This window comes from Phoenix dactylifera, chromosome 5, assembly GCF_051530095.1.
Source record: "Phoenix dactylifera cultivar Ajwa chromosome 5, Ajwa_hap1_PhDact_Kaust_v1.1, whole genome shotgun sequence".
In the NCBI taxonomy this organism is placed as follows: domain Eukaryota; kingdom Viridiplantae; phylum Streptophyta; class Magnoliopsida; order Arecales; family Arecaceae; genus Phoenix; species Phoenix dactylifera.
Genome location: NC_143194.1, coordinates 3,341,682 through 3,366,623, shown reverse-complemented (window position 1 = coordinate 3,366,623; position 24,942 = coordinate 3,341,682). Strand labels below are relative to the sequence as shown.

Below are 24,942 nucleotides of genomic sequence, written 5' to 3'. Positions count from 1 at the left end.
ATTTGATGTAATCATTGGTCAATTATAAAGAGTTATTGACCATGGTCTACCCTAAAGCAAATCAACTCATTTTAAGTCAAATACAATCTTAAGTTGTCCAAGTATGACAGGGTTGAAGTAACAGCTCTGGTTTTTGACGTTTATTTTGACTCGAGCTTGATTGAGTCTAAAGAATGCATCTCTTGACCTCCTCTATGAGAACTTAAAACATCAATCAAAGTGTATCTTAGATCTATATTAAGCCAGAATGCTAACAAAATCTTCCACACCTCTCCAAATTATGAAGTCACTAGTGCTTCTAAATTGACCAGAAACCAAGTATGTTACTTCATCTCACTTTGAAATTATGCATAATATGACCTTAGTGTTATGTCCGTGATCATACCTTATTTACAAATGAGGATTCCAGGATTAGAGTTTTAAGTGGTGTTATTTTTAAAGATTTTATGTCAAATATAAGTGAGAATTTTCATTGAGTAAAAATCTTGGGTTCAAGCCACCAGCCCAAGCACTTACGGTTGGGACTGCTCCCTGACCTTAAAATAAATAAGTAAATAATAAAACAACGTACCACAACAGTGGACAGAATTGTGACATTCTTATGCGATCGATCTAAACTTTTAGAAGAAAAGTTTGAAACACTTTAGTCTATTTCCACTCCTGATGAAAGTTATGTTTTTGTTTGTTAGCCCACAGCTCACTTAGTAGAAATAACATTGCATTTATGAAGGATGTTGATCATGTATTAATGCTACCTAAGCTATTTATTATTGTGCAAGCCTGAAAAGTGGAGAATTATCATTTCTTCTTATATATTAGGAGGGGCTAGAGGAAATTACGTACTTATTTAGCTTAGAAGTAAAAATAAAACTCTAAATTCATGAATTCTTTTTTTAAAAAAAAAGGATAGGAGGACATGACAGAGTGATCCCTTTTCTACTGTGTTATGCAAAATTATGGGCATATTTATGGGAGATTCCAGGCTCTGCCAAAACTGAGTATGATTACAAAAATTTTTGATCAGTGACTCTATTAAGTTTCCAAGTCATATTCTTGAGTTATTTCTTATTAATATTAGAAAAAAATTACTCCATTCTAAAAATGGAGGGAAAAACTCCACACAACCGAAACAAAAACAACGGAACATTAAATAGGACACATGAAAAAGTTTATATTAAGGAATGCCTCCAACATCTCTTTTCATGTTGCTATCAACATTAGCCACACTTGTAATAATTTTTTACTGTCATTTAAACATCTTAACCTGTCTCAACCATTCTGTCGCTTAAATAAATGTCGAAGCCGTCCAATCTTTTCTTTAATCTCGCAAAAATCTATCTATTTTTATACAAAAACTGACAACAGCTTTGCCTACATCCAAGAAAATCTAACTTCAAGTCATACTCTTGTAAACCCTATATTGGTACATCAAAATGCCTAAAATGCATCTTCTAAGTTGAAGTCATGATGGGGAAGAAGATATATTATTTGTTTGATTTCTATCACATCCAACATTTGTTTACGAAAATCTAGTACCATATGCTAACATTTCTTTATATGAAATCAGCATGTCTAACACCCATTAGCAAGCAAATTATAGTCATCTATAATCACATCCACCTAAACGAAAATTAGAGTTAGATCTATATTTCAGATCCTCTTCCTTTTAAGCTTAAATTGGAGATACGTAATGTAATAACGGAGGATCTCACCCAAAATAGCTAGCTAAAAAGTATTATTTGGGTTCCTTGATCCTGTATAGGTATCCAAAATCTATCCAACGAATAATCGATATGGAACTAAATACACGTCCACACGAGTCCTCACATACTTCCTCCGTTCAAGCCCTGACGTCCTCATCAGGTTAAGGATTCAAATCCATTCAAATCTAATCACAAACACCACGATCCGTTCATAGTCAGCCCTAATCGATTCGTGCTGCAGTATTTTCTAGTCTACATAGGTTATGGGTCGGGTTCGTTCTGATACTAGTTGTAACAATTCAAAACCTCATCCAAAATAGTTAGTCGGAATGTATTATTTAGTTCCTTGATGTAAGTATCTAAGATCTACCCAGTGAATAACCGATATATGACTAAACACATGTTCGCATGGATCCTCACACCTAATCTTTCGTCGCCTGATAGTTGTAAAGGCATCCACCTTGTAAGCCCTCCTCCTCAGTATGGGAGACCAGACTTCTCCAGTTAAATCCTGGATCCCACTCCTAGCCCTAGCAAGAGTGATGTGGCCTTATCGTTAAACTTACACAAATGCATGTTTAGGGTTGGCCATGCATGTGCCCTTGTCTCGTAAAGCAAGTACACAACTCAAAGCCCCCTATCAACCTCCACCTTCATGTGGCGCGTAAAAGGGCATATGGACATGCCTGTAATTTATGGGAATGTAAAGGTCATTTTGTCTTGATCTTTTGGATTAATTAATTATTCTGGCCTGCGCCCGTGGTAAGATGGAATGCGAGCTGGAAAGACATAAATCTCCATCGCGTTGTTAGTTAAAATTAAAATAAGACGATGTCGAATCCTTTTGAAGGACGCCTGCCAAGTTTGACCTCCCGGAGGGACAAAACTCTCCCTATAAATTCCAGAAAATCACGGACTTGCCACCTGGGAGATTATCTCGTACACCGACACAAGATTACCCTAGCTCATAACCTCAGCTACTGCTTTACCTCAACAAGACTATGATTACTTAGTTCAAAATAAAATTAATTATTATGATAGCCGTTATTAACCATTATAGTGAAAATAATATATACTTATCAAAAATAAGGTTGATATTATATTGTTAAGGTATAAATTAAACTTCAAATTTTCAATGTATAATTTAAGTCAGTATAACAACAAAAGCTTCAAATTATAATAATTATTCTCATGCAATTATGGCTGGTAAACTTAAAATTTATGTGTTGTCAGTTGAAGCAATGGTTATGAATTTATAAAAGCAATGTTTTTAGAAAAGCAGTTTTTAAAATGATATAAATTAAACTTTTTTTTGTAAGAATTACAATTTCTTTCAAAAAAAGAAAATTGTAGTTTAGGATTCAAGACAAGGGCAAAACTGTCATTATGTTATTAAGTGGACACCCGATGGATCCCGTTTACGCGGCGGAGGGACGCGTTTTGCGCTCTCTCTCTCTCTCTCTCTAACTTTATTTAAAACTCGTTATTAGAACAAAAACTTGGTTGTTAATCATTAATATTAAGTAAAATAATTTATTGGATTTCAAAAGAAAGTTAGCTGCATTTGGAAGTTGGTGAAATCTCGTTGTTACAAGTCATTGCTTTTTATTTTTCAAGAGAATGGTCGCAAAGTCACCACTATTTGGTTGTGGAAATAATATAATAGAAGGGGTCTCCAAAAAGAACACTCAAAAAAAAAAAAAAGAGGAAAAGGTTAATGAAACAAAAAAAAAGGTTATTGTCCTTTCATGTTCATGCTTCTGGATAATCCAAATGGTGGTATTTTCTATCTATCATTCTTTCAGGTGATGTTTTTGATAGACTTGGTATAAGTTTGATGGTCAATTGTAATTTACCAAAGTAAGTTTTAAAAAAAAATCATTTGTAGGTAAGCTCGCAAAACCGGGATGAGGCTAAAATGTGATGATTATGATATCTATTATCTATCTTCCCTTATTTTTAGATTGAACATGCTAATTAAGCCTTCGATTATGCAATATATCATGGTTGGAGAATTGGCACTCTTCGGATTGACCCTATATATTTTAAGCAATGCTTGGTAAGAGTGCGATGCGCCATTATTTTATGACCCTATAATCTTCAGAAGCATCGAAACCCAGCTTATGTTGCAAATATTAATTAGCCAATATCCAAGTTTGACATGTTCACAAATAGGACTTGGTAATTGGAACCAACACATGATTGATGGTGAGATTTCATACTTGAAAATGGAAGGTGACATCTACATGCTTGCATGTGTCATGCAAAAGACCAAGCCCTTCAATTTTCATGTGCAAAAGTCTATACATGTGCATGACCGCATAGGTGTTAGACCAGTAAAACATATGATATTATCAAAGTGGTTAAAAAGAAAGACCAAATCAGGAATTACAAAGGTTTTGTTTTATATAATAGGCAACTGTTTTGCCTTGTCCCTCAGAATGAACTTATAAAATTTTTGTTCTACTTTAGACTTAAAAACATTCTGCTCCCTTACCAATGTTTATTTTACCAATATTTTACTGCTCGAGGTGCTTTTGATGCATGCTGCATGATAACCATGAGAGGTTTGGAAGCAAACTTGGTCACACTAGCCATAAAGATTAGCAACATGTTTTAGACCAACTGTGATACTAAGTCTCTTTTTCCTTTTCTTTTTTTTAAGAAAGCATTTCATTTTTAATTCTAATCATTAGAAAGTTACCTCTCTTAGAACATACTTGCACTTGGATTAGCAATACATCAGGGGAGAAGTTGGATCATAGAGTTCACAGTCAAATGTTCTCTGTATCCACTTTTGCTGAATCATTGACCTCAGCCAGGAGTCAAGAGTGACCTCCTAAGTCTGTAAAGCCAGTTCCAAGTATATGGTATGGCACTGGTTGTTCATGTCACTTGTCAAAATAAAAGGAAGTCATCCAATAGGACAGGAGACGACTCCACCAGAAAGGTTATTTTTTGCAAATGGGTAGTTGAGAAAGAGATGGCTAAGGAGTTATGGATGCATTTAATAGTTAGAAAAAAATTAGTAGCAATTTAAATTCAAAGATAGATGCTTGACATTTCAGTCAACCACCATCCATTAGAAAGCTCAACCAATTGGAACAATTTGCATGAGCACTGAATGCAAGCCCAAGTGCCTATCATCATTCATCACCAACAAATGAAAGCTGAGCCTCACATAAATTAAAGAAACACCCTCCAAATTCCAATCTCCATCAGGGCCAGAAAAGGACCATAATTGCCTCAGAAGACAGTTGTTATTTTGGCTTTTGTGAATGGTCCATGAAGGCTATATCATAAATATAAAAAAAAAAAAAGGAAGAAGAAAAGGGGGGAAAGTAAGGTCAAGCAACAGGTGGCCCATGATATCAAAAGGAAACCTATTGACAGCTTTGTCTGTGAAAAAAATACGCCTAGCAGATGGAGCCAGTTACACCTCATGACACAAATGGGTCATGATCCACAATGAAGAGCTAAGTCATGGATGTCATTGATGCCTGTTGGGGGGCGGATGGAACAATACCTCTGGTCGGGACGCAGTCACTTTCCCGCTCTAACAATGCCAATGTCCAGATAACAAATTTATGGTTGCATCCAAATCAAGAGGTTTGCTGAGGAGTATATGAGATTCATGCATTCAGCGAAGTGAACTAGCCCACTGATTGTTTGTACTGAGTCAGCCAGGACTTGAGGCTTCTGTTTGGAGCTTTCTATGGCTCAGCTCCTTGCTGTTAACATGTTGGACAAGTTCTATTGAAGCCTTGCACTTCTCATGTCAAATAGTAAAAGCACCGGAAAAAAGGAACAATAAGAACAACTGTTCAAGATTCCTAGGTTGCTCACAGGTGGCTGTTCTGAATCCACAATGAGAATCCGAATAAGAACATGAAATCTTAGTAAAACTGCGTCTGTATCCAAGAGATTGAGACACCAGATGAGTGCTTTACTTGCAGATGATCTGTTCATATAACTGCAAAATATCACTGCAGAAGAGCATGGAGGTACATAATTACAGATGAGATAGCACTGGTTGAAGAAGACTAGTAAATCAGTAAAGCAGTTAAAAGGTGAAAAGGCAGTCGACCAACTGAAAAAGCATATGAGTTCAGGTTGTAATTGAAGAAAAAACTATGTAAAAGGGGATTGTTTCAAGGACTTCAGTTGCATGTGCTGTACTTTTCTTCCTTGTTCAACCTTTTTCAGGAACTCTTTTTTCTGTGCTGAAAATTGTTGCTTACTGCTAGAAAAGGAGGGACCTAACAGTAAGAATAATTAAGTTAATGCAAAGATTCATCTTTTAGAACAGTTATAACTTACTCGTACCCAATCTTTCTCTATATAACAAAAAGGGTAACATAATTCTTATTTATAAGCATCTGTACAGCAGTACCAAACATGCAACTCTCACACTAAAAAGATATTGCCTAAGTAATTTCAACCAAAAACTATGGAAGCATCTATGAAGTGTCTGTGAGCTATTGAAGCTTAAAAATTCTTTTAGTGCAAGCTTGTAACAATTAAGATCCATAATTTGGTAAATGGTTTTCTTTATTTATAAATAAATTTTGTATAAGCTTTCTAGAAAACAGAAATAGTAGATGAACTGGACAATTCCAAAGCAATAAAATGTTAATCAAAATAAGGTTGGTGCAATAGTTGTAGCAATATCAGATGCTTGGCAAAAACGAAGGAAGAAGTCTCAGACTCTTGGTCTCCATTTTGCTGGGGTTGGGGATTTTGTTCTCCTTCCCCTAAGTCTCTTGTTATTTCTCCATCTCATTAGATGTCAGATATTGTGATCCAACAGTTGCAAAAACATATAGTGCAACTACAAGCGGAACATGATCATGCAGTAGGCCGTGATTTCCATCTTAAAGGACCATTTTGGGAGGATGATGTGCCATCGGATGTACCTTCTAAGAACGTCGCCAACTCTTCCACCATTGTGGTCTAAATAAAGGTCCGGTTCATCTTCCCCTGCTTGATGAGAGTCTTGCAAGACCGTAATAGGCTCTTCGACATCAAAGCCGAGCTTTCTGAGCTTTACAGGAGGCTCAATCCAGACAACTTCCTCAATTGCATCACCACTGTCGAGAGGTTCTTTGAAGTTATAAAGGGCATCTTGAAATACTGAGTCGTTGTAAAAGGCATCTTAAATTGAATGAAACTTCTAGTTCTCTTCTTCATTGTTCTGAGTTTGCGAGTTCTTTATTAGTGCTTCTTACTCCAATGTTGCTACTCCATTATTGGATAAATCGTCTTGCTCAAGAAGAAAGATCACCTTCTCCTGGCGGGGCGGGGGCCCAGTGGGGGCTGCTACGCGGGGATGGGCTTATCCCTTCCTCCCCCCTACCCCTTTTTTTTCAGCAAAAAAAAAAAAGAAAAAAAAAAAAGAAGAAGAAAGATCACCTGTGCACTAATTAACTAACTACATGCAAACCCATGCTTAGTCTGAAATTTCAAACTCCTTATAGATTTGGTCAGGACGACTTAGCTTAGTTCACTTATGTTGGCTCAAGCAAAATTAAGTTGCAAAGGAAGTTCGTATCCTATAACTATATAAGTGTGACCAGAATGATGTGAAAATTTCCTTATTCTCAGAACATCCCTATCCTAGAATACCCTTACAGTGTTTCAAAATTTATTCTCAAAACACACCTTTAGCCCTCCTCGATGCTCTTATCTTAGAATTATTATCTTAATCAAAGTTGGTTCGAATTCTAATCAGATGGTCCCATTTACATCATGTGGGATCTGGGTTTCTGATGAAAAGCAAATTCTTCCAATGCAGGTCCCCTACCATACTGAAATACTACCTACTTCTGCCATTCTCTTTCTCACTTCTTTATCCTTATCCTTACTACTATTTTAATTTTTAAAATGCTCTCACATTTGCCATCCCATGACAGCCCTATTATCAAAATACTCTTTTCTTCCTAATATACACCAACTTAACCAACTAAATATTTCAACTTCACTTCCCTCACAATTCTCTTAATTTCCTTCTGGGAACTTATAGTTTGGACAACCATAATCATCCTAATCCTAACAAGATATAAAGCAGAATTATTTTCTAATTTTTATATTTTAATTCCAAAAATATTCTTATTCTTAAGAACACATATAATTACCCTAAGGATTGAGATACAGCTTGCTCTTTCCCCCCTCTTTTTTAAAGACAAGAACTCCTATATTTCTCTCTCTCTCAAAAAAAAAAAGAAAAAAGAGAGAGAGAGATAAGAACTTCCCCGTTCTTGAATTTTCTGAAGAGAATCCACGTAACTTAATCTATTCTAGGTTCCAAAACAAAACCCATGCAAATAATAAGGGTGTGAATTGGAATCTCAGCTCAAGCCATAGTAGTACTGGCCACAACATAGCTACAGATAGGGCATGTGAAATTATTGGATTTGATGTATATCTCTTTGCTGCTTGGTGATTGAACAGTGAGATGCAGTAGTTAAAAAGATGATTTCTCATCCAAGATGTAGGTGCAATACCACTTCTAATCATGTTATGAATTAGGGTCTCCATCTTCACCATGAAACCTAATGTCTTGCATGTTTTTTGGATGTCCTATCTCCTTAAAAAGTTTAGCTTCCAAAAGGATTAATACATTGCACGGGCAACACACATGGAGAATAATTTCATCCATGTTTACCAATTGCATTTTCTTATCCATTCTATTTCTTTTATTAGATGAAAGCTAGTCAAGACCCTTGTCCAAGTAAATCTAATGTCTTTATAAGGAGGAAAATAAAATTACATGCTCTTAAAAAATGCTACTCATCCAATGTAAAAGAATAATACTGAGACCAATCCAATATCCTGACTTATGATTAGCAACCCATTAGTTGTCTTTCCAAGATTGTCGCATCCTAATATTAAATATGTTACCTTTAAATTCTCTAGAGGATCCTAGGAATCTGACAAAAGAGTAATATCTACCAACAATCTTCAACTCATCCACATGCTTCCCTGACCATTCTCAAAACTCTCATCCATGTAATGAAGCCTAATTCCTTGGGCACTTGAGAGGAGGAGGGCATGGAAAAGTGACCTTTCTTGATATCTTTTCACAGCCATATTAAATCTAGTGAAGAAAACCCATATCCTAGACTGTAGGTATGCACATATTCTTGAGATGATCTTAGCACTTCAATAGGAGTCTGAGAATGCTTCCCTCTTCATTGATCCTACCACCTTATTCAAGTTCTTTCTTTTTTCTTATTTTTTAAGCAATACATAGAATTTGAATCATATACCTCTAGAAGTACAAACCCTTAGGAGAGAGGTGCCAACCGAGCTAGTTTTTTTGAACCACTTTACTATCTTTCTCAGGTCTCATAAGAGTCAAGTAATGTCAAAATCCGAATTTCTAAATGTTGATGAAAAAAACACTAACAGATCTAAACTGAGTCAAAAAGCTATGTGCATCCCAATAATTCCTAAGAAAAGTTATAACCTTATTACTAAATCAAGAAACAACCATGAAAGATTATCCAAATGCAGAAATCAATGACATAAATAATACCAAAGTTGCATGGACAACTAATACAAGACCTTAATAAGAGTACTCCAGAAGAAAACATTATTTGAGACAAGTGAAAATCAAATAAAGCACAAATCATTCAGCATAAAATGATGGTAAAACAAAGATGTATATGATCTAAGTCAGCCTCTACAACCTTGTTGGTTCTATTCATCATCATACATGATGTATACCACCTCTCTTTCATCCCCCTTTGCAGTTTTCCTCATGATCTCGTACTACTTACTATCTAATTTTGCTCACTTACCAGAATTAGAACACTAAGACTGTCATGGCAAACACACTAACACATCAACATCAATTCTGGCAATCGGAGAGCGACCAATCTCGTGAGTCCTCTATCCCCTCTCTCATCCTTCATAAAAAAGGGATTAACCAAATTTTGAAATAGAACTCATGATATCAAATTGATGAAACTGCGGAAAGGAAGCACCATTTTGAATCTCATGCCCATCAGTGAGATGAAACATAAAAAAACTAAAACTCCAACCTAAATGTAGATGTTGTTTCAAGGTTCTCCTCTTCAATAATGATCCCAATGGCTGCTTTCTGGGATCAAGCATCTATGAGAACGTTTCCCAAGTCTCTCTCATTTTATATCTAAAAAAATAATAATTCTCTTGCTTTCTTCCAATAATTGCTAGCACCAATCAACAATATGCCTAAGCCTAAAAACCCATCTAATATATTAGATCCAAGGAACTTATAAGGAGATGAATAAATGGACAAAGTTTGATTTTCCTAATGAGTCAAGAGTTCTGTAAATCCAGATTTTGGCCCATGTAGATGTTCCAAATGAAGCACGTTGCACGAGGGAAGGGAAAGAGGAACGATCATGGAGCTGCACACCGTAATAACATGAGATAAGAGAGAGAGGGAGAGAGAGAGAGGGAGAGAGAGAGAGGGAGGTGCCAAATTTAATATTGTTAAATAAAGAGGGAAAATGGATGGATTGGGTTTTCGGATAGATAGAGCAGGAGAGGAGGCACCAAGAGGAGAGAAATGATTAGCAATTTACAACTGAAGTCTTTTATTATTTTTTTCCTTTAACTGAAAAAATGGATGAATATATTTAGAAACTTCATTTGGGCTTAATTTCCGCCACATATATCAATAAATAGGAGTTAGAGAAACAGGAGAGAGAGAGGGATGAGGTGCACACAGAGAGACAGCTAATTTTTTCTCATCATGTATTTTATCTCCTTTTAAAATTTTTATTTAATTTAATGCAGGATATTTTAGTCATTTCAAGGGGTATGATCCAAGATTCTACTCCAACAAAAACTTCTACTATTTGCTTTTAGGAGTACTATAGATGAGAAGACTTTTTCCCATTTCCTTGATTTCTTTTGATAAATTACAAACTTGTGATACACTGTTGGACACTTATTTTGTTTCAACTCTTAATAGAATTTATTATAATGTAAATGATCAAATATTTACAGCAAGTAAATATTTCACCTGTTAATTGAATTTGAAGTATAAAAAGCAAATTTAAGCCCTTAGATAAGGATATAAATATAAAAATTGATGAAATTGGAGCAGGAGTGAAAACAATGGCTAGAGTTACATGATTGTAGTTGAGTTAGATAAATCCCAGATCCTCCAACCAATCCAATAACAAAATTGCAACTCGGTTAAATAAATATGCCATAAAAGTTTGCTTTTGTTAGTTACTTATAGTTAGTATTTATGCTATTAGTTAAAAGTTCCATTTAAACAAAATTAAAACTATTATTTTCATTTTTGTTAAGTTTAGAATTTAGTCACAGCATTTTAAGTCTAGTATCGTTGATGGTCATGTGCATTTGCATGTGTACTATATCAAATTTTACAAAATATGGATTACATTTGAATCGGTTGAGTTAGAAAATTTAGCAATACGGGTTGCAAGTGGGTTGGTTGGTTAGAAGTTGTTGAAATATAAACTAAATATGAGTTGGATTAGTTGGGAGTCTTTTAATAAAAAATTGAGATTTGAAGCAAATGGATCAAGTAATACACATGCAATAAAAGGCTTATATGAAGGTTTGATATCTCAATTTATGCATAACTAATCCATAAATTGATACAATCATGAAACAACATCACAAACTTTACCAAATAACGGAAAGTTCAGAAAACTTACTACTCTTTTAACAATGGCATTCTCCTGCATTTTAATAGTCCAATTGTAACCTATATATAAGTACCGTGGGGAATTTTACTTTAGAAAAGGAGCATTAGGAACTACTTACGCGTTGTCCTGCTTAATATAAGCTACACCAAGCAATAGTTAATATGAAAGACCAGTGTTGTCAAAAGCATTGTCTGGGCACCTAGACAGTTCACTTGGCAACTAGAGAACGTAGGATGCCTAAGTAATGGCTGACTTTGCACTCTTATACTAACACATGTATACACCTCTTTCCTGTTTTCTTCTTTCTTTTACTTCATTTACACTCTATGACTAATAAATTTATTTTAAGTAAATCAGAAGTGAAAAATAGCATAAGATGTATTCACTTTGTGCATTTCTGTCATCATCTTTCCTGAACCAATGCCTTCTTTAAACTCTCAAGTCTCAATACTAAGGCAAGTGAGTGACCCACCACCATCGGTCATTTGCCCATCTGCATATGCCCCTCCAAATGGAGACTCTTATTGAGCCTTCCTATAGCCATTCAACCATCAACAACCCTTTAGAAGCTGTTTAACCAACCAAAGACCTCCAACTTTATTATATTTTTAATATTAATAGATCTAGCCAAATCTCACTTTAATATTTAATCAAAAGAGTCATCGAGATTAACATGATATCACCTGATCTAGCCAAATCTCACTTTATTATATTTTTGGAATGCGAATTTTACATGAAACTTTCTCTAGATTCTCTATATTGACCAATATCCAACCCAAAATAATGTTGCGCCCAACATCTAGACTTATACCTGACCATCTCTTGGCAAGTTCAAATCATGTCCACTTACTTTCAAGTGTGTTCCAGGTCACAACCAAACTAGAGTCTGATTTTTAACTAATTTTCATTGCATGAAATTGGGTCTGTCTAGATCTAGTTGGGTCGAATCCAACTTGACGAGATCCATACCTGACTCAAGTTGAGGTCTAATCTTAATTAGACTTATAACCAAGCTGGTAGTATCGGTGTGTACTACCTCTTATCGAGCATGTATCTTACTATATTGGTACCGAACCAAAAAACTATCAAGTGTTGGTACACTGAACCAACTCCTGTACCGGGCAAATCAATGTTGTACCAAGAAAGTAACGGTACAAGATATGCTATCGAAATTGAGAATTTTACTTATGACTATAAATCTTACCATGAAGTCAAGTCTAAATCAAGCCGAGGAGGGGTGATATTTCTTTTTATCATTTTATTTTTTGTATATTTTCATCTTGTTATTTTTAATTTTATTAAATTTATCATCTTAGCATATTGATTCAATTATCCTTTTGGTTAAAAGTTTGAACATTTACAGCTATTAACTAATTTTTTTTATCATACCTTAGCTTGTAATATAATATTGATTTTCCAAAAATACGATATTAGCTTGTCCACTCTAGGCCTTCATTTAACTTTCAAATTTTATTTTTACAGAGTTAGACCATAATGCACTAGGTCGCACTTAGTCCCACATGCTTCCCAATAAAAATCAACGTTGAACCTCTCAAGATAAAATCCGTATCGTTGATCGTGATCTATGGCGTATGAAATGCCTAGAGACCCAAAAAATCAGACATTTTTATGATCTTTTGACCATGATATCTAGTCTATGCTTATCTAGAATCTATATATATCCTATAATATCTAGATCTATATTAATAGTTTGGGTCCGCAAATTATATAGTCTATGATATACTTTGCTCACCAGTTATATTGCTATTGTTCATTTTGTGATTACTTGATACATAGGCAAGAGAAATCGAAAACATGTATTTTTTAAATTCCAAACATTTGGTACACTGTAAATCATGATCAATGGTATGTTTCATTTTGAGCAAAACCTAGCATTGATTTTCATTAGGAAGCATACAGGATACCCAACAGCATTTTAACCTGGCTCATTTTTAACTACTAGAATAATCAGTACTTTTGCTGTTTAATATACTTCTGTGTAACAATAATGTTTTTTATATATGTAAGTAGTACATTTTATTTCTAATTGTTGACTTTATCACATTTTTTTATAATTTAATATTAAAGTCACAGGGTTATTTTACCGGTTACGAATCTATTAATTCTGGCATGATCTACATCTCCATTGAATCATGAAATTTAATAACAACATCATAAAATGCGAATAAACATAATTTAGCCAAATCTAACCAAAGAAATTTGGCAGCACCTAAGGAGGTGAGCGTACCGCTTCAAGAGGCCGCATCGGTACCCGGAACGCAAATCAGACGGTGGACGGAGCGTGACGGGCTCCGATCGCCTGCCGATAAGAGGCAGCGGCGACGGCCGCCACCAGGGGAAGAGGGAGGACTTGCGGGCGGTGAGCAGAGCGGAGGCCAGGTGAGAAGAAGACGAGATATTTCGGTTTCTCGTCACCCTCGAGTCACCGCCCCTCGTTCCCCACCGGCACGACTCTCGACGCTTTGGCGATGGAGAGTATGGATCTTTGAGAGTCGTGCGGTCAGGAACGCCGCTCCTTTTTTTCTTTTTCCCCCCTCCTGTGTATACAAATTTTGTGTTTTGGGAGTGGGGTTTAAGAGGTCTGGCGTCATTGACCTAAAAAAAGGTTGGAAACGGCTGGTAGGACTTCACTGTCACAGGAGGAACAGAGCTTTCCAAGAACAAAAGAAGCAATGTAGAGGCATGAGCTCATTTCAGGTCATTCAATCCTAATTGACTCGCTATGCAGGTTCCAAATGAAATTGTGAGAATTTGTATAGGCGTATTTAGTTCTATATCAGTTATTTTTCAGATAAATTTTGGATATTTATGCAGAATCAATGAATCCAAATAATATTTTCTGACTAGTTTTTTTGGATGAGATCTTGAACTGTGACAAGTGGTCACGGATAAATCTTGAGTAGAGAAGTCATTCCACCTATTTTTGAAAGAATCTTGAAGGATGATGTAGCTAGCATTTTGTTTCCAAAACTCTATGTACTTTTTTATACACATGCACGCATGTATCTCATACATGCATTGCACATGTTTTATTTAGAGATATGCCGATAAGGAAGCTCATAATCTTTGAAGAATTTCTCAAAAATTGCAGTTGTAATTTTGAAGCCTAGCATTGGGATTCTAGATAATCAAGATTGGACCTCCACAATTTTGATGATTTCTCAAAAATGGAGGTAGTGGTTTTGAAGTCTAGCATTAGAATTTTAGAGAGAGAGAGAGAGAGAGAGAGAGAGAGAGAGAGAGAGAGAGAGAGAGAGAGAGGATTTTAGCTTGAATCTCTTTTTTTCTTTTTGAAATACAATTGCCCCCGGCCATGTGTTCTCTCTATTCACCATCAATAATGTTTCCTTTCACATGAAGCCACACGCTTTTTCCCTCTTTTTATAATTTTTCCATCATGACTCTCTTTTTTTTTTTCTTTTAAATTGTGATGCTTTTCTTTGAAAGTGTATAAAAAAATAATGATCTGACTACGCAAGAGTACTCAACCATGATCAAAATTCTAGACATTGGATAATGATAAAGGGTTTACGTGATTTGTAGTGAAATTTATTGTAGCAGCTCTCAGTGTACAGGAGTTTTTAGAAGATTTTGGTGTTCGTAGAAGAGAAACAAAACTATATAAAACATGCTTACCAATTTGCTTTAAAGTTGTAAATCTAGTGGATATACAGAGTATTATGGAAGGATTTAACTTCGATTGGCATTGTATTTTGATAAAATAAGAGCATCTATGTCTATAAACATGATGTAATTTAAAACCATCATCCGGTTTTTATAATTGTGAGTGAGTGAAAAACAATTGATGTATTTCAAAATTAATTCGATAGTTCTATTGTTTTAAATTGCTTAATGAAACTTCAATCAACATACTAATGAACCCTCAAAACATTAACATTGTTTTGTCCAACATTTGGTCACCATCCTATGTTTGATAAACATATATTCTTTGTTGAAACATCAATTAGTTTGATGACTAAAGGTTGGAAGGCACTTGTGAACTTGTACAAGTCATCAAGAGACTTCTTAGTCGAGTGAATAATAATCATTATTAGCCGAAAAGGATGGGCGATCACTCGTACCTTACTTCATATGCATCCCATGTGCAAATACTAAACCCAACCAATCAAACCATATCACCATCCACGCTTGTTTACTACAAATAAATATACTACCAAATTCCTATCGCCAACCATGCACGTACACACAAAAATAAAGAAGCACCATCCATAACATTAGAGAATCAATTAGGTACCACTGAAATTGTCTATCCAAAAACAAATAGGTTGTTATAGTGATTATAATGGCCATCATTTGCTTAAAACCTCACGGGCAAAATTTATTTTATGATATAAGAATAACAACGGTTATGTTTTAATCATTTTAATTTTTCTAGCCATTTCAAAAAAAACAATTTTATTTTATTTAGTGATATAGAAAAGATAATTAACAGCCATTATAATAAAATAAAAGTCAAATAAATAATTATTTTTAAAATACTCATGTTAATATGGATGATATAATGGCCTAATTATGAAGCTTGTAGGATCGCAATTAGCAATATTCTGGCCAGATCTAATTACCATGAGCTTTACTTCCACTATAGTTTTCTTTTTTTTTAAAAAAAAAAAGCCGGTGTTGGTGTGAATATTCAAGAAATGAAATAAAGAAGTAACAACTTCACCAACTGGAAGGTGGATCTTTGCCACGTGCCATAGATTGTCGGCCAGGGGCATTTCAGGCAACCCGGAAAAAGACCGCCATAGATTGTTCCGGATCCAGTCCCGAGTACTGCCGCTAATTTTGAACCCAAGTCTCGGTCATTTCTGGCATCCACCTCCGGCAGCTAATCTTATTACAAGCCCCAGAGAGACAGAGAGAGAGAGAGACGGAGAGCCCACCGATTTGAAAAAAAAAGCTGCGACTCCGCTCCGGACGCGCAATGGCGATCTCCGCCTGGATTCTCGCCCCCTGCCTTCTCCTCTTCTTCTCACCGGCCTCCGGCACCGACAGCACAAGTTAGCTTTCTCTCTGTTTATTTGTCTTTTGATCTCCTTTTTATGTAGTACTGGCAATTAATCCTAGTATTACCGTCTTTTCTCACCGTGGGTTTGCTAAAAATTCGGTTTTCATATCCATATTTGCCTCAAGCTCAGATCTTTTAGTATTGTGCTACATTGTGTGATTCGGTGGTTGAATCATCCTCCTGCTTGGCATTCTTGATCTGATTTGCTTGCGTGATTCCAATGGAGTATTTTTGTGTTTTTTCCTTCTTTGATGTTGAAAGATGAGATTTTTTTTTGGGAAGCAACGAGGAACAAATAGATCTGGTGTCATGAACTGGTTAGTGATCTTTTGTTTCATTATTGAATCTTTTCCGATGCTTTGGTTGTTTGCTAGGATCTTATTTTGATGGTATAATGTACCCTCTGTGCCTTATTCTGATTTCTAAAATCATATCTGTTGCCTTGACCTTATGCTGATATCTCCGCTATTGATCATATCCTTTGATAGGGGTTTGCTTCTTCTGGTCTTGCTTGCATCCATCTACGGGACATGATAGCAATTTTACAAAAAAAAATTATAATTTTAATAGTCTTTTCTGGTTTTTTGATAATTTATGTAAACTCAGAGCATGCTTCTCTTGCTTTTTTACTTCTTCACTTGAGAAAAGAGGAAAGCTAGAGGGCATGCAGGTATTCAACCCCACTCACCTCCAAAGAAAGAAGAAGCCATGGCAAGTTGTTGAGCTTAGAACTAGACACCTGTTGCCACCGATGTATGAGTCGCATGGTATGGTGTTACCTTTTTTGCAGGCATCCCAATTTTTGCCATACTTCCTCCTTGTATTTCTGGTGATGGTAGGACAACAAATGGGCTGGGTCAACCCATTACCCAACTTGGACATGACCCAATGCATATTTGAGGACCTGTGGGTTGGATCAGGATTAGAAATTGATCTTGATCTAAAATCTGGGTCACTTTGGATCTCGTATTTTTCTATCCGACCAGATTGATCCCAGCCCATATATTATCCGGGTCTAATTTGGGTCAAAAAAAGGGTCTAATCCAATCCAAACCTAATCCATCCCAACCCAAAAATCCGAATCATATAAACCCCATTCACTCTGAATATCTTTCCTACTTGGAACTATTATTTAAGCAAATTGCTCTTTTTCCATCTCAATAACAGCATCTTTTCTTATCTATTTTCACTTAATTATATTTAAACTTCATACTCCATTGTTTATTTTGATGGATTCTTATTTATAATGTCTCGAGTATATATATTTTAGAAATCATAGTTAGTAAACTTAAGAATTGTCATACACCAAATCCGGGACATAATCGACCATGTTGCTGAGGGGTACAACCCACGATAACACAGGTTTGGGGGGGGGGGGGAGTTTCCTGCCTTAGAGGGAAGCACCTGCGCAAGCAGGTGTGGACGAAGCGGAAGCAAGAATGTCAAGTTGAGTAATGCAAACATTGGTCAGAATCCAAAGCCCCGAAAACTTAAGGGTTCCTCCGCAAGGTTCGTCCACGGAGGGGGTTCGTAGTCACATATGAAATAGCTGTTGGGATAAATTTAGCAACACTTTTTTCTTGGGATCTCTTATAGGAAAAGGATAATGTCCAACTTAGAGTTGTCAATTATATCCTTTATGAAAATGGCAAGTCAATTCGAAGAATTTATCACACAAGTATTCAATTAGTTCGGACTTGCTCAGTATTGAATTTTGGATTGCACAAACATCCCCCCCCCCTCCCCCGAGGGGGGACAACAGGGGGAAACGTTTTTTAGCTAAGGAGGGGGGGGGGGTCGGGGGAAGGAAAAAATAAAAGGTTATAATTCGTTGGCAAGGGCTGTGTGCTAAGCTACTATAATTCGTTGGCGCAGGCCGAATGCCAAGCTACGGTAATCTGTTGGCGAAGACCGTATGCCAAGCTACGGTAATCTGTTGGCGAAGGCTGTATGCCAAGCAACCATAACGCTCGCAAGGTTATATGCGAAGCTACTGTAACCCGTTGGCAGGGTTGTATGCCAAGCTATTGTAACCCGCTAGCAGGGCCGTATATAGCTATCTGAGAGCATATAGTCATATTTCTTAAATCATATTTTTTAAAATTATACATTCTTATATCATAAATAAATAAGTTAAAAGACATTAAATGGATTTTATAGAGTTCATAGTCCATAAATAAATCATTAATGGTGAAACAATCATGCAATCAGTTTTTTCATGAAACCATTTAACAAAAATACATAAATATGGAGTTCATAGTTCATAGACGAGCCATTAATATTAAAATATCCATGAAACCATTCTTTTCATGACAATACATGATTTGCAGGATATCATATGTTCGACCCTTAATTAAAAAAATACAAAATCATCAATGCTAAATATTCTTTTTATATTTCATAAAATTTTAAGAATTGAAAACAATAGGTAATTCGAAAACCAGTAAGGAGTGTCATAGTTATTTACCTCTTTTCGCCTTAAACCTCAAAATTCAACTATACGAAGCAGCTCAACCTATTTAATGTCATGCAAATCCAATTAATTTATATTCAATAACTTTAACAACATTAAGATTTCAAGAGAAAGAAAAGGGGGATGGTTGGTCAGGTGACGACATTCGGTGGCTCCTGTTAGGTCAGATCTAAGCAATTTAATTGTTGGATCACAAAGTAGGGATTCAATCGGGGCAAAGATTGTTCAACAAGAATCATCAGTAGTTGGTTTCAAGGATATTCAACAATTGCCAAGGTGATCGGTTCAATAGGCTGCTCGGGCACTTGGGCGGTTCAAGGCCTCTTTACCGGGTCAACTCAGTTCCATAAAGAAAGAAGACGAGACCCTTTGCGAGAGTCCATGGATCTGCTGGAGAGAAAACAAGGGTGGTTTCTTTTTGTTTTTGTCTTTTTCTTCTTTTTTTTTGGGGCAAAATAAAGGAGGAAGACCTCCTCTTGCCATTCCCAAGGGAGAAGAAGAGGAAGAGGATAAAGGAAGGGTTTGGGGGTGGTCCGGTGAGGTGGCAGCATGTAGCGGCGGCAGGCAATGGAAAGCGGCTGGTGGTGGCGACCGGTGCAAAAGAGGAAAAATGGGTCAAACAGGAGGATTCTTGAATCCGATCAAATCTAGGCTCCAGTTTGCTTATCGGAGGCTGGAGCCCAACATCTACAGGGACCGACGTAGGAAAGGGGATGAAGGCCTCAGCAATGAACACAAACGACAGACATGTCCGGAAAAGGAAAGAAAAGAGGAGAATAGGGAAAAACAGGGGATTTTTTTTTCTGTTGATGTCCGACGAAAACGATGGGGAGTGATAGTGATCCAAGGCTTAGAGAAGAAGGGGAAGGTGAAGAGAAAAAAAGTTGGGGCTTTATCTTAGCTTCGGCGAGTGTCATGGCCCGGATTTCCGGCGAGCACAAGGATGGACCATGGCGAAAATCAAATCGAAGAAAGGGGGAAGGGAGGGTTGTGCTCAATGGTGGAGGGTCATGAAGGGGATGAGATTTCTATTTATAAAGGAGATCTAGGGTTTCGGCAACCCTAGGTCTTCGAGTTCCTCTCAAAGTCGTTGGGGCTTGCGATGGAAAGCAGACTCCCATTGGGAGTTTGTTGTTGCCCATCAAGCGTGAAGCACGCAGGAGGCTTGCGACAGGCCAAACCCTAGTCGGGTTGATCGAGTGGATCGAGCCCAAACCGAGCCTTCACAAGAATGATCAATTACTTGGATGAAATTATAAATTTTTGAATTAAAATTTTAGTGTAAGTTTTCCCTTTTTAGTTAATTTAAATTTTTTTAGTGATTTTCTATTTAATTTTCATTGTAATATTTTAGCTATAAAAGAATAGTTTGATGCTTGACTCGAACTACAAACCTGACCTAGTATGAACTGGAATCCAAATATTTCAGGTTGGGTGCAGGTTATACTTGACTCTAATCCAACCTAAATGACTTGCTGGGTCTAAAATTCTTTCAATGGATCCAATACGATCCAACTCAATCAGCTAATGGGTTCGGTCTAGGTCCAAAATCATGACCTGAATATGAAACCGGGTTGGATCGGAGTTAAGCATGATCTGCATAAGAGAGGGTGATCTTTTTCTTAGAGTAGTGAATGAATATCCCCGCACTAGACATTTCTCTGTGTGTGTGTGTGTGTCATTCAAGATATTTGGGTGCTAGTATTTGCTTAGTAACCTGTAGCTTTAGCATGTATCACTATATTGAACATTTCTAAATTTTATATCTCAAGGTTTAGATATTGTATAGCTAGAGTCTAGCACAAAAACTAGGGTGGAGGCATAAAGTGGCAAAAGAGTGTGTCACGATCGCACACGTCTTTCTGTTTTGTCCAGTGTTGTGTACATGCCACATAAGATCATAGCCATGGATGAAATACAGGTATATGCGGTTTCACTTATTTATATACTGGATCTTGACAGGTAAGATACACATGAAAAGAAGCATGGACTACCAGGTGGCACGAGCTGACTAGTGTTGCTTACGGATGGTGTAGGAGATGGGTAGGATAAAGAAGAGGGAAATTAGTGTTCTCTACTTGAAATGCTTATAGTTGTTCTCTTTAATTTTTTATCTCTGTTTTATCGCTACTCCTTACACCTGCCTTAGGAATAGTTTGGCGCAAGCTTGTCATTTTTGTTCTAGATGTTACCAGTGTGGCAAAACTGGAAGGTATCTGGTCTTGGTTATAGTCGTTCTTGTACGTGCATGCATCCTCCCTGAAGAATATGCATGTAAACTTTTCTGGTTGCTAATCTTTTAAATGTCATCTCTACTGCAAAATGTGAAAGACCTCATGGCTAATGGAATGCTGTGTCTCCAAGATTCATTCATTACTCTATTTGTGTTCATTTTACAACAGTACAGAACTGATGAATGTGTTCTAATTTTATGAGATTCACTAACTTTCATTGCGTTTTTTCTTACCACTGCATGTAAAGAGACAGCTGCAATGAATGTAAAACCATGGATTGAAGTTCCACCCGCAAATCAAAAGGCTCTGATTTCCACTGTAACTGATCTGAAACTAGGTTTAGTTTCGGAGCTCCAACCAAAACTTAGGGAGCCAAAGTTATTTTATGTATCTCTGTTCATGCTATTTTTTGCCAATTTTTCATTTCTTTACATGTTGGGAACCTTTTCTCTAGATTAAAGTTAGATTTTGAAAGTTTTGTGGAGACTTGGAGATATTGGAATTAGCAAAAAGTTCATTTTTTTGGCATAGCTTTGTTTATTACATATTTAAAATCTTGTGGGCATTACCGTTGTTATATGTTAGAGTGCTGATAGGAACTAAAATGATGTATTACTGTGTAAACATGCTAGTTTGGATTTTTTTTTTTCTTTTTTGGAGTATTTTCTTTTTTTGTTTCAAGCTCTAAAAGGATGCATCCAGAGTTTCTAAGTAATCAGATACACTATAGCTTGACATGTGATATATCTTTGTTGCCATATTATAGTTCTCTTTATTCCCTAATTTTAAAACTAACATTTTTTGGCTTTCTCTATAAATTCCAACCTAAGCTGCTGCAAATAGAGCAAAAACCATCAAATTTGCTGAAACTGTGGATATGAGATCTCAATTGGGTTCAGTTGAAAATGGAACCAAACCTCCAAACCTTGATTAAAAACTAAAGAGCCCTTCAGGTTTTTCGCTTTTCTATATGGTTTACTTTGCTGACGAGATATAATTCAAATGCATGTAATCTCAATGAGAAGTCTTAAGTCTCCTCACATATTGCATTCCTTTTCTTTTTGCATTAAGCCGCATGTCACTATCAACAGTTTGTACCTATACATGGTCCCATCCATTCTATGTCAGTTAAACACTGAATGGTTTAATCTTGAAGGAGTCATAGCTTCAGCATCAGGCTGATATAAAATTCACATAAATGTGAAAAGAATTGGTCTTTGGTCTCCATATATAGACTACTGAAGCAGCTGGTGGAACAAACTTATGGAGCTGCACAGAGATCATCAGTAGATGAAAAATAATTTAGAAACTCTCTTGCTGTGTTGATCACTTAGAAGTTTCAGCAGTTACCTTACGTTAGCAGTTGTATCCTACACAATATGCTAAAAACTCTCATCGCTCAGGAATTATAATGGTTTTCGAAGTACTGAAGTTCCGCTTGCATATAGCTGTTTTAAGAGGTTTACCAGATGCAGGCTTATCCCTCTTTGCAAATTGACCTATCTGTGTAAGTTAAATTTTGCATTTCTTGAGATAGTATAATAAAGGTAATTGAGAAAATTCAGGACATTCCTGAGAACAATAGTTTGGAGTATGGTATGTTGGAAAAGAGAAATTTGAAGGAGACAGATATCTTGAAACTACAAAAGAATTGCAGTGTACAAATGGAAATCCTTCTAAGATTACCACATGATTACAATCGGAACACTGCTGTAGTAAAACAGATGCTTCTTGGTGTATCAGTTAAAATTTGCTTATTCGCTGAAAGAACATATCATTGAGGTTTAATCTATGATTTTATGGAAAAATACAATGTCTAAGTATTCAAATGTTACAGATATCCTCTTTGTTAGGTTAGGAGTCGACAATGTGCAGTATTGGTGCTATACTTGCTGGATCTTCCTATGTACCATTACTCAAGCAAGAAACAAGTTTAGGAAATAATGCAAGGAATAGAGGCAGGAGTCCATTATTTCGGTAGAATGTTGAGTAAAAAATTATTCAAAAGTTGCAAATGAATGCATGGGACAGGAATGAGATTTGATTGTGTGAAATGAACAATTAACTAGATTTCTTTCCTTAATATTTTTATCTTCCAGAGATAATTATGTAAATGAACTACCTTCTTGTGTTGTAATAATCGTAATATTGAGCCATGAAGATGGACTGAAGACTTGAAATTTCTAAGGCCTCTGGTGGATGCGGGAACAATCACTAGGGCAGTATGCCAATTGAGAATAAAGAGACCTCTGGTGGATATAAGGATACTCACTTTTCCGTCAGGTAAGAATAGAAGTGATGAGGAGTTGACTTTTCTGTGGTTCAGTGCAATGTTCTGATGAGGAGGAGGCACATTCACATTGAAGGTTGAAGAAAGATGGGAATATCTAACATAACTTAAATAAGATGGGTTTTGCAAGAGCTAATTTGGAAAACTGGCATCAACAAGCAATGTGGGCCTCTTACAAGTATTGAAGGTTAAAGAATGATTCATAATCAACCCCAAATAGTTGGAACAAAGCTTGGCCCCCATAATTATACATGTGACAGAATTATATTTTTTTGGTTTCTCAGAATTTTAGTCAAATCTTGTGATCTTTTTTCCTTATCTGTTTATTTTTAAGCTCATCAAGCATGGTTGCTTCCTTGCTTGGAGTGAATTAGAATTCCAGTGTTCAACATTGGATCTCAATTGTTAAATAGTCCTTGACTGCAGAATGGATTGGCTGCTTTCTGAGTTTTTAATTGCTCAATTCATTCCTCTCTCATCCTTTTCCTTTATATTTTCTTTTACTCCGCAGACAATCCCGCTGATCAGCTCGTGGCAGCGATCAACAGCAATCGCACTGCCCACAAATCAACCAAACTCTTCGACAACCCTGGTCTGGGCTGCATCGCCCTCCAGTACATCAAAGCCTATCAGGGCCAGTGTGATGCATTGGGCGACAACAAGAAGCCCCCTGACTCCAGCTTTGCTGACACATTGGCACCCAACTGTGGTGTGGAGGCGCAGACGCTCGCCCCTATCAGCGGAAGGCTTCTTGCTTGCCAGTCCAAATACGTCTCGCCTGACCAAGCTTTCTCTGATATCTTGATTAGAAATGCTGAAAGCCTGCAGATATTGTATAACAAGAACCACACACAGGTTGGTGCGGCGGTGACCGGCACTGATGGTGGAGCACCATATTTCTGGTGTGTATTGTTCAGCAGTGGCAAGACTAACAGCACCTTTGTATTGGAAGGTGGGGTGGCGAAGACGGTTCATCCGGGTTGTTTCAGTGGCAACAATGATGATTGCAGTGGTGCTGCCAGACTTGGCATTGGGTTATGGAAGATGGTTGCTGGGGTTTTGATTGCTATGGCTTGTGCTGTTGGCTTATGAATGTTTACATTATCTAGTACTGCAACACATCATTTGTAATTCTTTTTTGTGATTCAAACATTTTCTAAACATTTTGAGAGTTCTGTTGTTTTCTAGAATTTCGCAAAAGTTGTTGTAGTTTTATCAGTTTATTCCTGTATCACTTGTAGACTTCTTTGTAGTATTATGCATTAATTTTCCATATGGCCTGATCAGGATTTCTTTCTAAAAGTTGGACCTGGTTTTCTATTGATGTATGTATGATGTGCATCAGACCAAGTAAACCTACTCTGAGCAAACTCATCCCAAGAGCATGAGTACAAAATATCTCCTGTATGTGCTAATTATAATGGAAAGTCTAGGGTCTAGGGTTCATCTTATTTGATTTCCACTATAGATTCATTTATAACAAAAGATTTTGCGTATAAGATAAGTTGTAGAAAAAAACTA

General features: G+C 36.5%; 1 protein-coding gene and 1 long non-coding RNA gene across 2 annotated transcripts; one reads left to right on the top strand and one right to left on the bottom strand.

The window, feature by feature from the left end:
* Positions 1 to 4,811: 4,811 nt before the first annotated feature.
* On the bottom strand, positions 4,812 to 14,138 carry LOC113462582 (uncharacterized). The gene is made up of 2 exons (XR_003385238.3): positions 13,626 to 14,138; positions 4,812 to 5,689 (listed from the first exon to the last, which is right to left on the bottom strand). It is a non-coding gene; the product is annotated as an uncharacterized LOC113462582 (long non-coding RNA).
* Positions 14,139 to 16,193: 2,055 nt separating this feature from the next.
* Positions 16,194 to 24,694, top strand: LOC103704909 (uncharacterized). Its single transcript, XM_008788414.5, has 2 exons — positions 16,194 to 16,416; positions 23,933 to 24,694. The coding sequence occupies exons 1-2, from the start codon at positions 16,341 to 16,343 to the stop codon at positions 24,511 to 24,513; spliced, it is 657 nt and encodes a 218-aa protein (XP_008786636.1). The 5' UTR covers positions 16,194 to 16,340; the 3' UTR covers positions 24,514 to 24,694.
* Positions 24,695 to 24,942: the final 248 nt, after the last annotated feature.

Bases quoted from the DNA above. Each gene is read 5' to 3' on its own strand.
- LOC103704909 (XM_008788414.5), top strand. From the start codon at position 16,341: ATGGCGATCTCCGCCTGGATTCTCGCCCCCTGCCTTCTCCTCTTCTTC. The intron at 16,417-23,932 runs GTTAGCTTTCTC...TTTACTCCGCAG, and splicing joins CTCCGGCACCGACAGCACAA to ACAATCCCGCTGATCAGCTC.